The sequence below is a fragment of the Anomalospiza imberbis genome, chromosome 3 (genome assembly GCF_031753505.1).
Source record: "Anomalospiza imberbis isolate Cuckoo-Finch-1a 21T00152 chromosome 3, ASM3175350v1, whole genome shotgun sequence".
NCBI classification, from domain to species: Eukaryota; Metazoa; Chordata; class Aves; order Passeriformes; family Viduidae; genus Anomalospiza; species Anomalospiza imberbis.
The window spans coordinates 110210218-110227956 of record NC_089683.1 but is presented as its reverse complement, the minus strand read 5'-3'; the positions used below and the strand labels follow the sequence as shown (position 1 = coordinate 110227956).

At 46.1% G+C, this 17739-nt stretch overlaps 1 protein-coding gene across 5 annotated transcripts in view; it reads right to left on the bottom strand.

The window, feature by feature from the left end:
- Window positions 1-2222: 2222 nt before the first annotated feature.
- The window catches only part of SERTAD2 (SERTA domain containing 2), a 75250-nt gene continuing 59733 nt past the window's right edge, over window positions 2223-17739 (bottom strand). For all 5 annotated transcript variants that reach the window (XM_068186378.1, XM_068186381.1, XM_068186379.1 and 2 more), the window contains one exon: window positions 2223-3653. In XM_068186378.1, the coding sequence (XP_068042479.1) occupies window positions 2702-3649 (948 nt within the window). In that variant the 5' untranslated portion in view covers window positions 3650-3653 and the 3' untranslated portion in view covers window positions 2223-2701. The remainder of the gene's footprint in view (window positions 3654-17739) is intronic.

The following is a 17739-nucleotide window of genomic DNA, read 5'->3' as shown; positions in this document are numbered from 1 at the left end:
CAAGTGGTATTTCTGCAGGTGTAAATACTTAAGTAATCCCAAAAGACAGGCAGCTCCAGCATCCTGCAAATCAGTTTTTAGCCATGGTATGGCAAGCACCTACCAAGCTGCCGTGTGAGCCTGGTGCTGTTCCAGGTTTGTGCAGGATTGTGTTCCCAGGTACTCGAGGTGCAGGGACAGAAAGGCTGTGGGTTCTCCTGCAAGGGCCGAGGACTGCTGTGGAACAAGGGCTGGGTGGGAGCTGGAGCTGTCCCCCCCTCCCCACCCTCCCTTCCCCTGGTCCCTAAAGCTACACTTGGTCAATGGTTCTCCGTTTGAAGCAATACCTTCCTTTGTCTTTAGTCTGTGTAATGACTGCAAATCCATCAGCACCCCAGTGCTTCACAGAGTTCAGCCTGGGAAAAAGAAGAAAGCAAACCCACCCCCCTGGGCCAGTGCCCCCCTCCTCCCCCACCCCCGTCTCTCCCTGACAGATGAACTGGGAGCCAGAAGCGCCTTTCGCAGCTGTACATGATGCATTTCATTTCCATTAGGAGTTCCTTCATTGCAAAAATGTATTTGCTCTCATCCTGTGCCTGTGTGCATATCTATGTTACATCTATCTATACACTAATAAATATATATGGCCTGTTTTAAAGTGCCAATTTATAAAAAGCCGCCTCCTCAAAAGGCAGGCAAGACCCAATTTCATCCATGACAAGAAGGGAGCAGAACTGACTGAATATTGCCAAATGACGTAAAACATAATTTAAAATTTCTTAAATAAATATAAAAGTTATTCCTAAAGAAGCCATAGGCATGTCAACAGTATAGGTTGTAACCGGCACTCGACAACTAAAGTACCATTGGAAAACTAAAATGCCGTAGCAACTTCAGCAATAGGCATGATACATTGCAAACGGTTTTTTTTTTTTTTTTTCTTTTTAAATTAAATGTACACCACAACGAACTTAGGGAAGAAAAATAAAAATAGCTATTGGTGCAGTAAGAAGACTTCTCAGGTGTTACGGGGGAGGGGACCATGCATAGAAAGCTGTGTCTGTATATTCCTTGTAAAACGGGTCTATAAAGTGTAAAGCAGGTAACACAGTTGATACAAGAACCCAACTCTGTACGAGATGCCAAGTGATGTCACACGACTGGCTCCAGTTTCGACAGCAACGGATATCAAAGCAAGTCCATCCAGTGCAGGTACGAGATGAGCTTCACTGCAGTAATACTGAAGCTGCCTTTTTCAGCACTTAGCACAGTGAGGTGGGAGAGGGGAGGAGAAATGCTCCAAGAAAGGGCGAGCCGACGCTCCCAGCCCCACTCTCTGCCCGTGCGCGTCAGTCAGGGAGATGCCCCGGGAGGCTGGAGGGTGATGCCCCGGGAGGCTGGAGGGAGATGCCCCGGGAGGCTGGAGGGAGATGCCCCGGGAGGCTGGAGGGAGATGCCCCGGGAGGCTGGAGGGAGATGCCCCGGGTGGCTGGCTCTCGGTGGGCTCTGTCAGGGAGATGCCCCGGGCTCTCGGCGGGCTCCGGGCACGGTGCTCCCCCCAACACCATTCCCAGGAGCTCCAGGTGAGGAGGTGCCGATCTCCGCCGGGTTAAGGCTCCATGTCAGGCGGGATGGGGGCCTGGCAGGGCGGGCAGGCTCGGGGACAGCGCCCGGCCGCGGAGCGGGAGCTGCGGCCACGGCAGCGCTCAGGACCTCCAGGGGTGAAGTTCCACAACTGTTTCCTGCCAACTGCTTCACATACGTGTTGGAAAAGGACATGGCTCTAAGTTTCAGGAATCACAGTAGTGCGCAGTGGGTACAGCAGGGAGCAAACACTTGTGAAACTCCGGCAGAAGCAGCTCCCAGCCCTTTCTTAAAGCACTTTTTTTTTTGTTTGCATTCAGGGAAACCGACTGCAGGCTTATTTGATCCAATTTTCTCTTTGCACCATACACATATAAAACATTACAACTCTGTATAAAAGTACAAGTGGTTCTTGTACATCTGAATTATGCAGGAACTATGTGAGCAAATCCTATCAAAATAGCTATTTTTTTGTGTGTATAAACAGCATTTGTTTTTAGAAAAAACAATACCATAAACTGCAGAATCTGTACAAAAATATAAAATAAATTTGGGCAGCAGTTTCTAAACAGCCATGTAAATGCAACACTTAAAGAGGAGCAGGTTAATGCCTCCAAAAGGCTGAATTGCTAAAGTCAACCTATACAGGGCTAAAATGGTATTGAGATTATCTAAATAATAAAATTTTTTACCTCTTGCAATAAAACTTATAGAAAAAATAGACAAGTATGCACATGCAATTTACAGCTTTCCCCAACATAATCCTTGTGCTTAGCTTTTACCTTTTTTTTTTCCTTTTTTTCTTTTTTTTTTTTGTAATAACATAACATTGTTTACAATACATATTCTTTCCTATACCAGGATAGTCGGTCTTCCTTGAGGAACCACTTTAAAAAAAATACATTAGAAGTGGTCATACATGGATGAAGGCACTCCAACTCTGCTCGAAGCAAAAACTAGTGTGATCCTTTTCTTTTCAAAAAAGGCAAGCAAGGATGCATGCACAGTGCTGTGAATCGGGGCTGGGAGGGACTATGGAAATACTACCAAGTGTATATACTGGTACTTGAAATTAAAATTAAAAAAAAAAAAAAAAAAGAAAAAAGACAAAACAAAAGTTGCTATATTTCTAATATTTTTAAGATCCAACAAGCACCTCCATGATGTGATCCAGTTCTGTGAGATCCATTTTGAAAGGCTGATTTGGAGTTACTGGTTGACTGCTGTACGGAGCGAGAGTTTTTAGGAGCTCATCTGCTGAGACAGGAGCCATTTTTGAGGCAGCCCCCGTGGCAGACGTGCAGGGGTCAAAATCATACATGGATGTATCAATGTCAGCGAACAGAATGTCATCCAGGGTCAAGTCTGTGAGGAAACCTGTGGAAGCTGTTATCTCAAAGTTGCCAGGCAGGGGGTCCATGAGTTTGGATTCAGCCGTTCTGCTCTCCGGGAGGCCCTCGGGCTTGTGGATGATGTTGGACTCGCTGGGCTGGGCTTTAGAGTCGCCGGCTGCTGATTCAGCTGCTACTGCCTCTGCGGAGGTAGGTGCTGGACAAAGCTCCTCGATTTCGTCCAAGGCTGAGGAGAAGCTGTCCTTTACTGGCTGGAGAGCAGGAGGTGGTGGCTTCGTCGGACCGTCGTGCTGGACAGCCGGGGAAGTGCAAAAAGTGTCGTCCTCGAGCAAAGAGGCCGGGGTGAGGCAGGACTCCAGGGGCATAGTGCTTACCAAGTCGGCGGGGAGCAGGGGTGGTGAGGCCAGGTGGCTGAACGCCGGCTGCGCCTCGCGGAAGTTGTCGCTGAGAGGGTCGGCAGGCTGCGAAGCGGCCACAAACATGGGCCTCAAGCTGCCTTCTTGTTTGAGTTCTTCCTGGATTCGCCTCAACATGTTGTTAATTAAAACTGTCTTTTGCAAGCTTGGCTCGGTTAATGGCCTGTGGTTATAAAGTTTCATAAGGGAAATGTTGAAGATAGTCTGACGCTGTAAGGTGTAAGACACCTTAGAGGGACCGTCAGTGGGAGACACCACTTTGCCTTCCAACCCATCTTCATGCTCGTCAAACTTCCGCTTTCCTCCTTTCCCCAACATATATCTGCAAGGGAAGAGAGCAGACTGATGAAGGCAGCAAAGCAGGTGCACATCTCTCCCCATCAGTAACTCGGCCTTGGCCCACAGCAGCGTGACGAGCACGCAGCAGCCACCCTAACGCAGGGCTCTGTTCCATCCATGCTTAGGCACGGCTGTGCTGGTAAATTCCAAGCAGGAATTCAGACAGCATCTATAATACTCAAGATCTGGCATGCTTGGCAGCAAATTTCCCCTTCCTTACATTAAGCAAATACCTGTCCACAGCAGCACAAGCCACCGGCACTGTACTGAACGTTTCCTTACATTCCCTGGCTGAGGCAGAGCTATGCCTGGGAATACAAATGTAAAGCACCGAAGTTCTCACAATGAATTTCCTCTTTTTATTCAAAAGTGTGTTCACGGGGGAAGGGAGGTGAGGCTCAAGCAATTGTGTGTTGAGAGAAACTTCCCCCGTGAGGTTGGGAGATCCAGCCCTTTGGTACACCAGGATATACACATATGGGTTTATTTAGCTGATCGCCTAAGGACTAAACTACCAGAGCAGGAAATGCAGTTATTATACTCAGAATTAGATAAATTACAGATGAAGAAGATGATCTGTCAAGTCTTTTAGTCTAATCCCCAAGACCACTCTCTGCACTATACTCCGCTGCTAGTCGGATGGCAGATTTTGAAGGAAACAAAGGGGATTTTACCAAACTTGCCCCGCATTATAAATTATTTCTGAGCTAAGATTAAGTAGGGCAGTTCAGTCCCCAGTGCCATCTCTTCCAGGATGCTTCAGAGTGCCTGGAAATGCTCCTCTACACAGCACAGTCCCAACCTCATTTTGTCACCATTATTTTTGTGACACCAAGATCCCCCCAAACGCAGAGGAATGAAGGAGTTGCTGTGCTGTGACAGTAGCATCACCTAACGTTATGCTCTCTCATTTTCCCAGGTAGAGTGGTGAGGTGCTGGAGCTCTAGCCCACTCACTCTTTTAATATGATCACAAGGATCTCCAGGTTCATTGTTCATTCCAGCATCCCTCCCTCTGTTTCACAAATTCTTCTGGCACGAAGAAGTTTGCCTTGTTTAAAGAGGGGGAAAAAAGAAAAAAAAAAGAATAAAAAGGAAAAGGGAAAGAGGAAGAGGAAGAGGAAGAGGAAGAGGAAGAGGAAGAGGAAGAGAAAGAGAAAGAGAAAGAGAAAGAGAAAGAGAAAGAGAAAGAGAAAGAGAAAGAGGGAAAGGGAAAGAGGAGTGGAAGAGGCTTTCTAGCCATAGGTATCCAGAAAGAAGTTGCAACGGCCATATCGATTTTTTACCCCAGACCTGACCCATCTCACATTATGCAGCTATCATCTGGAAGGCAAAATTTTCCTTCCTTATTTGAGTACAATTCCCAATCCACCCAGTGGGATTAATGCCTGCAAAACAACTGCACTAGACAGGTCTGACACAGTTTGATGGTCGCACACCAGTTCAGCAGACAGACAACGTAGTTAAACATCACCAAAAATGACTGACAAACACTGAAGAGCAAAGAGACCCTTGGAAAGCAGAAGAGGGGGCTAAAGAAGTCAGGGTTTCGGTGCTACAAGAATTTCAAAAAGCATTTGCTGTGTGGTAAATCCAAAACCAGATGGGGTGAAGCGAGCCTCTTCTGGTTAAAAATAAGCCCCAAATCCAGATAATTTTCTAGCATATTATGCAATTAAAACAAGAAAGGCGGGGGGAGGGAGCAGGCTGAGCGGAGCGGAGGAACAGGTAGGCTGCCATCCAAGCTCCTTGGCCAGCTACCAGCAATTCCTGCGCCTGGAATCTCGGGTGAACAAAACCTCCGAAATTTAGCGCTACTGCCGAAGTCTGGCTTTTCTCTGCTCCCTGGTGTCACTCCCATGGACTACTCTGGAGCTGTTCACATGGGTTTGGGGTGCGAGCGGGGGGCCTTGCTATTGCAGTGCTCACAGCAGACACGTTTCCTTTCACTTCAGACTGAAAAGAGCAAGAAAGGGAGGATCGGGCTAGCAAGAATTAAAAACCCTGCCCAATTCCAGCACGTTTTTAAAGCAGCAAGGGGTTAGGAGGAGATGAGCAGCTTTCCATCCCTTCCTGCTATCTCCTCCCCCTGAAAAAAGACAGACTCTGACCTAAAGACATACCAGGGCTCCTTCCACAATGCTCTATTTAAAGAAGACATTTTTAAATTGCTTGGGGACTGGAAGAGTTTGAAGTTTGTCAGCCTCTGCCAGGAATGTATAAAAACATTCCCTGCACAAAGCAAACCTTTTCCCCCATGATAAAGAAAACAGCCCAGGCTCCGTTCCCTGTGCTCAGTTATTCATCACTGCCAGGTGACGCTGCCAAGCGTTTCCAACAAACCCAACCGAGCCCATTTCCACCCAAGACTGAGGTGCTGCTAGAGAACACATTTTCAAAGCTGATCAGTAAGAACTGTGGGATCATCACTACGTAAATACTACGATAACCTCACGACATCATTTTCCAGGAAGCTCAGAGATAATTCAAGATTTCCTGTATGTGTGACTGTCAAGCTTTCACATCTCACTCAATCTTCACATAGCTTGATTCAGAGCTTGCCCTTTTAAAAGATAAAATAGATCAGGCAACTCCCAGTCTCACCTACTAGCTTTTCAGCACAGCTTTCAGTTTCTTTTTTCCCCACTAATACTCTCTGAAGAGGGTTTAACCCCTAAAGCACCAAAGCAGGATGTCAGCCTAAGCATGGAGGTTTTATTCCAGCAAGGGGAGGGCTCAAGTAAGCACTGCTAGACTCTTGGCTAAATAAAGTTTTATTTTATCCCCTTCTCCTCTGGCATGCCAATGGGAATTGTAAAGAATGTTTTCCTCCAGTTTCCATAAATCACTTCATTCATGCCAAGCGAAGCAAGGAGGTGATATCTTTTTAGACCAACTGATAGAGTTGGTAAAATCAGACATGCTTGGGGGCTTGCAATCTTTCGCTGGCTCTTCATAAAGGAATTTCATAGTTTCTGACCATCGAAGCTTAAGACAATGTTGCCTGCTTGTTCTTTACAGTTCAAACCATCTCTTCCCTCTTTCAACCAACCCATTTCATGCCTGCATTAAGGGCGTCAGTGTTGTATGTCTTAAGATAGAGAATAACATTAAAAAAAAAAAAAAAGGATGCTGTACAATACCAGCATTTGATCTGAATCAGTTCCATTCACCTCAAAACTTTGCTCCTAGCCTTTCCAGCCAAACCTCCTGCTGGGAAAACAAAAATGCCAAACTTAAAAGATCAGCTTGACCAAAGATCGGCACAAAATGAGACAAACCCGCACCATCCCAGGTGTCAAAAGAGAGTTGTCCAACCAAGTCATACAGCTGTGACAAGGGCAACCAGACAACACCAACCCATCCAAATGTGGCACTGCACAGGCAGACATAAAGGGTAATGTTCATGGAAGGTCTTTCATGCATCTATTTTGGCTGAGCAGCAACCTCAGCCAGACATGTTTCTGCTGCACTTTCACCCCTTTGCTAAACACAATTTTGAGGCCGGGTGCCGAGAGCTGAGACTGGATTTCACTTTGTTGTTGTTGCTGCTGATGTAATAAAGGGTGATGCAGGGTTTTGGTCTGCAAGTGAGTTTTCAATGTTTCTTAGGTATGTGGAACCAGAAAGCTGAAGAAAGACAATGGAAAAGCTGCATCTTTCTGGGGATTGGGGCGGGGGGAGTTACTTGGAGATCTTCCCCAATATTATCTACCAGTTGGCTCCAGCTCTGGAAGACCCAGAACCAAAAGCTAAACCATTGTTGCTGAGAAATATTCTACTTGCTTTTTTTGCCCATTTAGGGCAATTGCACGCGCCTCAGCGCCAGAGAAACCCTAGCATTGTTTGGGAGTTGTCTTTTCTTAATTGAAAAACAAAAGTAGTATTTTTTTTTTCCTCATTTGCGTGTCATTTAGCTTCCTTTTTATTGGCTCTGCATGCTCTTCAGACAGAGCTGGAAAAAAGTGTAGTTGGGGCTCAGTAGAAGAGATAATCAGCCTGGAGTGGATGGTTCTCTGGAGTCAACCCTCAGCGATCAAACCCAGAAGAGCTTGTGCAATGCCTGTGTCTCTGAGCCCATTCAGTGCTGTGAATCCTTTGCTCTCCTGAGGACAGAGGTACGTGTAGATTGTGAGAGGAACCCTGTGTTTATTGATTGTGCTTCGGACACTTCGACATCGCCAGGCTGGTTCTGAAGTCTTTAATAATCAGCACTTTGGCATAGAAAAGCACCAGATATGTAAAAACTGAGAGGCAAAGGGATTTTTCTCACCCAATAACAAAAAATAACCTTTAATTTTAATTCCCAAAGACTTTTGACAATTAAGTTTAAAATAACTCTCAAGACCGAAAGCTCATCTTGGAAATCAATTCTACAATCCACTAGGCCCTCCCTGCTCATCAAGACAGACAGGAAGGAAAAAAAAGGAGGAACTGAACCCCAAGAGGAACAGTGGAAAAGGGTTTTTAAGAAGTCGCATTTCCACTCACAGATTTATGCCACTCCCTCAGTCAGTCTAGGGGATGAACAGCTTACTAGAGTTGAGGTTACTTTCAGAATGAACACCACGTTGCTCAAAAAACTAAAAGCATCAAAATCCCCGAGTCCACAGGCAACCATTCCTCTCCAGGCAGCCGAACACAGGTGTGAACCACAGAGGCTTGTGTGAGGAGTTTAAAGCAGGACCAGTTACTTTCTGAAATTTAGGGTAATTAAAACCACAGGGGGGTAAAAAAGGAGAGAGAAAGAAAAAGGCAACTTGGGGGAATTAAAATAAAATGCTACTACACATGTGTGCATGGAAAAACCCAACAAAACCCCACAACAGAAAAGCTCCCCATAAGAGCCCCTCAAAATGCAATGACAGTGCTGAATTTGTACACTTCATTCCCCTAAGTTTCACAAAATTCAGATGTAAGTGACCCTCACCAAGTTTTCTTGGAGAACCTATCCAGTGAATTATGGAAGTGCTTTCTGTGTCACTTCTGGCACATGAAACACAATTTTCCTCTCCTCCATCCTTCACTCCTCATCCTTGAGGGGTCCATTGGTTGTATCCTGACCCAATGGTAGTCAATGGGTGTTTTGTTACTGACTTCAGCAGAATGAGGATGTGGCACAGATAGCTGCAGGATCAAGATAAAAAGGCCTTTTATGCCAACTGGGTTCAACTGTTCAAGGGCCAGATCCTCTGTGATCAGAACCAAACAGAGGCAGGTTGGGCTGCTGCAAGGTATTTCAGTGCTGCTGGACCCAGCCTGAGGAACCAACTTAACTTGTAACCAGTCTCCACAACTTCAAAGTATCTGTCCCCTAGAGCTAGGGAGGCAAACCAGCAAACCTCTCTCTCCCTGTTTCCACATCCCCAAGGCCACAGCAGAGAATGGACACATCTGTAAAAACTTTGGGGCAGGACCGTGGGCTCACCCACTACAGAAGGATGCTCCTTGGCCCGCAGGATCCTGGCAAAGCACAGCAAACCTGCCCCAGCAGGTGGAAGCGCAGACATCTGAGAGCACTGGCACCCTCCTCCCATTCAAAGTTACAAAGGAAAAGCAGAGGGCAAGGCCAGTACAAACCTGGCAGGTTCTCCCAGCCTCGCTGAAAACAAGGGGGAAAGCTGAGCAGCCCAGGTGTGGAGGTTTAACTCCAGGGCTGGAGCAATAACCACCACGGACTTTCAGAGGCAAGAGCCAGAGCTCGGTGGAAATGGCCCCTCCTTGGGGATTTCATCTGCTGACAGCGGAGTGTTTGAAGCCTGGCACGGCAGCATCCCCGGAGCCGGGACAGCCTGTTCCATGCCGAGCTGCACGGCCACGCTGCCTGTGCTGTGCTGCAGCTGGTCTGCAGGGTGTGAACCCACCGGTCCGGATCGGGGCGTGGAGCGGGGGCTGGCAGGGAGCGGTCTTGAATTTTTTTTTTTTTTTTTTTTTTTTTTTCCCCACAAGGTTGCTTTCTCGGGATCTGATGCACTTTTTACATGTTGGAGTGCACTGCATCCATGTTGCCTGGCTAAAGAGGACTCCTGACGACGCTGCCCGGCGAGAATTGTGTCTCATGTCACATGTGGGTTAGGAAACAAATCCCAGAGCCCCCCAAGAGAGGTGGAGGGAATGGAGCTGTGCAGGGGTTTCTGTCCTCTCCAGAGCCAGTGCTCAGACATTTCATATTTTCAAGGTTTGTTTTCCCTGACACATTTTACATTAATTCTGGCTGCCCTTTTTATTTTTTTTTTTTTTAACTGAGTGAGGTTTAATAAGCACTTACAAAACTCTCCTTTAGAGTATATAAAAAATTGGCCTCCTGGGCAGCTCTCTGCTTCCAGAGAGTACAGGGGATTGTTTTTATGTTTGCAAGCCTTCACTGCAAGGCTGTCAGTGCCAGCTGTAATTCTAAGTGGCAGATATTTCTCACACATATTTTACAGGGACCTAACTCTTCCCCATCTCCTGTGGTGGATGGGTAAACCTCAGCTCTTCCAGAAGAAACAGAGAAGCAAGTAAAGCTCCTCAGCACCCCAGTCCTGCATTTAGCAAGAAAGGCAGCTTCTCTCTCCCTTCAGAAACTCAGCTTTAGCCCCCTGCTTTAGGCACTTCACCCAGAGTGAAGACTGAGCGAAGAGCAGCTAGCAAGCTGAGTGACCGGGGTCTTTTCTCCCCTCCAGTTAAAATCAAAATAAGAAGGAAAACCACAGTGGGTGACTGTTAGAGGATATTCTAAGTAGAACTTCAACAGGGGCTGTGTAAGGAAACCTCTGGCAAACAGGAGACAACAGAGGAAGCTCAGACTCTCATTTGAGAAGCATCTGAAGTCGTGCAGGTCACACGGGGTTTGCCTTTGGTACTCAGAGCCTGGAGTCCCCGGGTCCCCGAAGGAGTGCCCACGTTAATCAGACAGTAAGGTGAAGCCTCCCCTAGCAAATAAGCAATGCAATTATAAAGCCAGTCAATAGCGTAACGCCAGCCAACGTGTTCCAGCGATATTTTGAAACTGTAATCTGATCCTACTGTTTCCATCCTCGTGCCTTGCCTGCTCTCCCTTGTTGCATACTGTACTATTTGAGGCCCAGAGGGCAAAGCAAGCTCTTGCTGTTTGCTCACGATCAGAAACTGCGTTTGGAGGAGAGCTCTGTGTGCACCGCCCACACCGCTTTCTTGAGAGTTTCTTCAACTTGCAGCCCGCCGAAGAAGCCCTGCTAGAAGGATCTCTGCAAGACAACCAAAAACACAAACTCCACTGCTGCCTTCAGTTTGCAGCTCCTCTTCACCGCGCTAAAAAAAGGCAAAGCCGCAGTCCTAGGCAATCTCTGACTCTGCAGCGTGTTAAGCCTTGCAGGAAACATATGCTTCTATTAAATTGGAAACAGTTTCTAATGCTGTCAGTTTGCTAAATGTAACATGTTTCCCTGGAAGAAGCGGAGCGGTTTTAATGTTTTTGACTAACTGCACACATCCAAACAGAGTACGTCTGATAAAGCTGGAATGGGCTCCAATAAATATAGCTTAGAATAAATTACTGCCTCATTAAGTAATTGTTTGGAAAAAGGACAGCAGGTTTTCTAGATTATAGCCGTGTTATTAAGGGTGTTTATAATATTAGGAATTCTATCAGGGTAGCAGAAGTTAATGCAAGTTTAAATCAGAGGAGCACTTGTTAGCTTGTTAAAGCATTAAAGACTGCCCTGGCAGAACCAGAAGGTGGACAAGACCACACAGGTTCTGAGCATGGAAAGCCAGAAAGGCACACTGCAAACCACTGTGGGGCTGAAGGCAAGAGCAAAAGCCCTGAGCAACTCTGACAACTCCTTTTCGGTGCAAAGCAAGAGGGAGAATATACCAGGCTAATGCACCAGGGTTGAAAAACATTTATTTGATATTCACATACAGGCAGGCAGTTGTCTTTACTGGAAAAAAAAAAAAAAAAAAAAAAAAAAAAACAGAACAGGTTTGGATTGCCCAGCAGAAACTAATTTCTGTCTCAAAGATCTCAAAGCCAAAATGTCAATCCACATCCTTCTGCTTCAGACAGGACTTCCCATGTGCTTCCTTATAAAACAGTGCCCAGAAGATGCAAACAAGCCCCCAGCCTGCCCTTTTTTGGTCTCGTCCTTAACTGGAAGCTTTAGGAATCCCACTGTCCACGGCTGCCAACCCTGCCACAGCCCTTCACAGGCCTGGTGCAGACATGGCCCTGCTGACCACCAACCACCTGCTCTGAGCCACATCAGGGTGGAGCTGTCCCCCCTTCCCACTACCAGGAGATGCTTTGTTAGGGCTACCCACTGAGGGGACAGAGATTTTCCAGAAGGTGGCTAAGCTGCCCTTATCTCAGGTCACCTCTGTGCCAGATCTCCTTTACATCCTTTCCCAGGATGGTGGCACACAAGGTCTACTCACAACAGCAGCCACCACCAGGAGCCTCCTCCCTGGGTTTCAGCTTAGCTGGGCTCTGTGCTTCAAAGAGCCACCAAAAAGAGCCAGGCTGAGGCTGTTTTGAAATTTGGGTCTCCATGTGGCAGTGTTAAGGAAGCAGCCAGGCCTGCCAAGTGCGAATTGAGTTCTATTGTGCTGTGAACACATGGGCTCAGCACTCAGCTGAAGGACCAGGAGCTGCTTTACACACCTGGGCATCAGGAAATCAGAGCTGCAGTAAAGCAAACCGGGCACAGCACCGGTGTGACTTCACCACAGGATTAGCTGATTATTCAGCAGATTCTGCTTGCTGGCACCCAAAAAATATGTGAGGGCTTCTACACACAAGCCTCCCTGGGATCAGCCCAGAAGCTCTTCCTGCTCCACAGCACTGTTTCTTCCCACACGTGCAGCACTCTGGGCCTCCCTGCATGGAAGCAGGAGGTGCTGGCCCCACAGGCAGGACCAGGACACCATGAATTCCCGTGCCAGTGGGCAAGGAGCCACGCTGCACACAGCTCCGTGCTGGGAGAAGCAGAGCCATCTCCTCAAGAGGTGGAGCAGCAGCAATTAAGACGGCTGTGTGCTGCTCCAGGGCCCAGTTCAGCCAGGACTGCCTTCCATTCCTTCCCACTGCAGAGCCAGCAGGCACCGGCGCAGCTCAAGGGCTGGCTAAAAAGAGACACCTCGCTTGTAAATGACATTCCAAACAATCTGAAACACCTAGAACAGCTACCAGAAAGTGACACAGGCCGGGAAACACACACACACACACACACACACACACACACACACACACACACTCCCTCTCCACTGCTAAAATTACGAGCCTGCAATGACAAGATGCTACTGGTCAGGCTCTAAGGGAGAGTGATGAAATAGCCAGCCCTGCTGTGCATCCCTCCTCCCCTGCACTGCACAGAACAATGGATCACGGACACGTCGTGTTCCACTGCACGAGACATCTCTGTTGGCACGCACGTGTCACGGGCTGCCTGGTATTTTTAGGGACTGAGCACCGCACACCCATCTCCACTGGACCCGTGCAATTCCTGCAAAGGTTAATGAGAATCTCGTGTTCCCCCCACGAGAGACGAGGCCCCTTCGTGTATAATAAGGGAGTTTTTCTCACCTATGTATAATGACTTTGTTTGAATCCTATTGTAGCATCTTTTCCCCAAAGATATCTTGTTTTTCCCCCTTGCCATTGACCCTTAATGAACACATGGTGGGGGGGGGAACCCCCACACTACTGAAAGAACTGAATGGTTTGCCAAAAAGTAGGTTATTGCTCTGAAAACACTGTTGAATAAATTATCACAGTCAAACTGAAAAGCAGCAAATGGCAGGAGGGAAGAAAAGGAGAAAGGAAAAAAAAAATCCTCTGAATAAATATATACTGCAAATGCACCATACAAATCCCAGCAATGACAAGTCATTTTAGTCAATCTGGCCTGCAGATTTCATTTGCTAACTAGTTTTGCACTACTGAGAGTTAGGAGAAAAGAAAGGTGTTTCCCTGGCATTTTTTAAAGTAGCTCAAACAGCACATGAGTTGTTTTCAACATTTTTGCTTAAATGAAATGAACACAACCCTGCAAATAAATACATTCTGTGAAAAGGAATCCACTCACCCTGCAAGCTTCTCTTAAAGAGGTGAAAAAGTTGTTGGACATTTCTCTACCACCAGTGAAAACAAAACAAATTTTTAAAACATAGTCAAAATTTGACATGAAAGTTTGCTCAGATGGTGTTAAATGATGTTGGACAAGACGATAACTGCTGGCCTTTCAGTCCAGTGCACTAAAGCTCTGGCAGTTGTTGAAATACAGCCTGTGTTTCCATGCCCTACAAAGGAGCCTTCTGAAAACTGACTAAAGGGAACTTTGGCCAACCTTGAACTATTCCCAACCTGTAATAGGTATGAGTTAGAGACAAAAGAGATTCCATTTCTCGTGGCACCTGCTTGATTTCACAATAAAAAGTACTACACCAAAGTGATGTTCTTTAAAACAGCCACCATGGGACCCATGTCTCGTCTATGTGGAGTAATTTAAATGTTTTCAAGTAAATCATTTAAACGTAGATGGAGGCACCCTTTTAACAGCATATTTTGACAACACATGTATTAAGTCTGTATTTTGAAGCATGTTCAGGACCGATTAATTAACACAGAGCAAAAAACTTAACCACAAACTTAGATTTTGGAAATTGGGAGTGGAAAATACAGGAGGAGAACAGCTCAGGAAACTAAATGTCTGAAACTTTATTTCATATTCAGTCAGGCACAACCCACTCACCTCACCCGTGATAGTATTATACTGATTTTCCCCACAATTCAAGTCCTCATCCAAGCACACATACATCACGTGTGTGCCCCTGCCAGCAAGGGGAAGCAGAGCAGTGACAGGAAGCTTGACACTGTGTGTCACACAGAGAAAATATTCTCCCTCTTGTATTCATTCACAAGCTATTTGTGGAACACTTTAGCTAGGGAAGGAAAGTGGAAGGGTTGTTCAGAAGAGCCAATTTCACCAAGCAGATGGAACAGAAGGGGGTAAGGGGGAGCCAGGTCCTAGCAGGGTGAGCCAAGCAGGTTCTTGGACCCCTGGGACAGCCAGCATGGAAGTGCCCTGGTCAAAACCCCATGACCACCCAAGGCACTGCTCTGACACAGGGCCAGGAGCAGGCACGAGACCCGGCCCGCAGCAAATCAGGCCATGCCAAAAGTGCTGAAGTAGAGTGGCTTGTCTCACACAAGGCCCACAGAGCAGTGAGAAAGCAAAATGTAACCACGGCTGTTCAAAAAAAACACTGTGGTTTGCACACAAACGCCAGTCTCCTATCTTGATGAAATGCATATTTGAAAAATATGCAAATGATATGCATGCACGTGGACGTGTACCTACTAAAGGCTTTTTTCCAAGGGAGAAAGAGCGCCTGTAAAAACATATGAAAAGTAAAGTTTGCTGAGGCACCGGAAGATGATGATGATGTATTTCTGAATTAGGATTTAAAACTTCATTTTGCAGCTACCTGAAGTTAAGACAAAGCTGCCTTTAGGCATCTCAAACTAGTCAGACCTGCTATAGCAGTTGCACAGTCTGCTTCAAATATGCCCTCCACGCTCCTTTCAACCTCCACCCCAACATATATCCGCATAGTTTGCCTCCAATCATGGGTGGTTCTTGCTATAGCACAGTTCACTCAACCTTATTGCCTGCCTGGCACGACAGGAGGGTTTTTTAAGACTAATGTTACAGGCTACTATAGGAAACTGTACAAAAACAGCCAATAATTGTCACGCTTCCATGAAAGGTGAGTGTGGTTCAAACAGCACAAGGGTTTCTGGGGTGGGGTGGAAAATCTGGGATCAAGGAAAACAGTTTTAATTGTTACATCTGAGGAAGTATTAGGGCAAGTTTAGATCTTTCCACCAATTCAGGACTCCTTGAAAAAGGGAACTTCTTTTTTTCTGCTACTTCCATATACCACCCAGTTTTCAAAATAACATTAAAAGAAAACAACCCATGTTTGAACTCTTCTCTCTGTATTCTACTATATCAAGAATTCAATTCTTATTCCATCTTCTCTGGAAACAAACTGTCAGATGAAATCCAACACACCTTACTGGTGTGAAACAAAGTAAATAGGTTTTGGCTCCTAATAATTACACAGACTGAGACTCATGTCATTCAATGCCACTTAAAACTCAATTCTGGATGATATTAAGGAGAAATTTGTCTTTAAAACCACTGGTACTCAAAACACTGATCATGTTTTACAGGTTGGGAACTTCAGACATTCTATGGCAACACTTCTGATTTTATGATTATTTTATTTTTAACACCTCCAAGCTGAGGAGGGTACCAAACCTGGCCCCTCATTTGAAGACCAGTGGTCTGCCCTCGCCTAATGCAGGGCCCTGAGCATGGTTCTAATGTCACTGCAGCAGCCTGAATCCAGTGTCACTCTGATGTGGTGGTGGCTGCTGTCTCACTTGAGCTAGATGAGCCTCCACCCTCAAAGAAGGGACACATGAAAACCAAAAACTTGCTCTCTGGTGACTTGACAGTTTCTTCGGCCCTTTCAAGCCTTCCCACCCCTAGTCACAGCTTAAAGCCCTTTCTGATGGCCCCTGAGGCTGCACCCAGGGCCCCTGGAGACAGCCCCAACTCTCCCTTGGAAATGCCCATCGAATCAGGTCTTCCCCACCCCGAAAATCCCCTCTGCGCCGGAGGAATGTCCCAGCCAGCACATCTTCACAGCTCCTCCTGGCCACTTGGCAATGACAGCCAGCCTCTGACATGCCCGCCAGCAGGAAAACGTGGTGGCAGTGCAGTTTCTACTCTGCCCAGTGACACACAGTTTAATACCCACACAGCCAAGAGACAGGGCAGGGACACACACAAGCCCGTTTCTCCCACTAAACCTCTGCTGTCTCCCAGCCATACATTTGCTGTGGTCCTCAGCTTGGGCTACACTTCAGCACACCCAAGAGCAACGTTAGCACAGCATTTACCTGGCCTTGCCTTCCCCACTGGTGTTGAACAGCTGAGTATTGTTATCTTATTTTTGTTATAGTGTTTGCGTTGGTAATGCTGAACAAACCTGAAGCCTCCACTACAGCAAACACAAAAATTGACTCTGTTTATAAAAGAATTAAAGAACTAACGCATGTTGAGAGTCTCTCTCCATTTATAGAAAACAGGCACCTCTTCATGACAGCAGTTTCTCTGACTGATGAAAGTTTAGAAATCAAAAGAAGTGGCAGAAGAAACATGCAATTCTTCACCCCTGAAGAAAATGAGTGCTGTGCTCAGATTGGCAAATTTCATCTTCCACAAACCATTAATTAGCAAAAGATTCATCAAGACTAAAGATCTCTGCTTAGTGCCAACTTGCTTACATTGAAGCTGGACCTTGCTCTCTCCTTTGAAACACCCCTGATCTTTGGACTTGGTAACTGAAAGCTGCTATTTCTGGCACTGATTCGTGCGCCTGTTAAGGAGCCACTGCAACTGGAGCTGCCTCCTTGTGAGCCACTTCCACTACTGAGCTGAGTTAAAGGCAGGTGTCTCTCTTGCTACCTGGTCCTTATAAGAAGTAGATCACCAGAAGACTACTCGTACTTTCAAAGGACTGCATTTTCCTTGTTTGACAGATCACACTTTAAGATGTTACATAAAAGCAAAAATAGTCACAAATACTTTGGATCACCTGTCTAGTGTTAGGACTGCCAGCGATGAACTGTGCCAGGAGTGCTTTACATCAGTGCGAAAAAAGTCAGAGTTCCTGAAAAAAAAATGTTTTCCCAACGAAATGTTTATTGAAAAACTAAAAGCAGCTTGTGTGAATGATGGCAAAATCCTTCAAACTAGATATTGCATAAAATCTGCTGTACTTCATGGAAGATAAAAAAATAAATTTTGAATATGAAGTGTGTTTCTTTGCTATTAGGACATTATCTCAAAGTCCTTGATGCCTCTCAGGCAGACAATTTGAACACTTGGTATATTTATGTCATTTTTCCCCTGTGAAACTCTTTATTTCATCTTTCCGAATAAAAAGAGCAGGTGTATAAAGGAACACAATTACAACTCTTAATAAATCAGCACCTACAGCTGTATTTAATGCTCTTTAAGACAAAACCTGAAG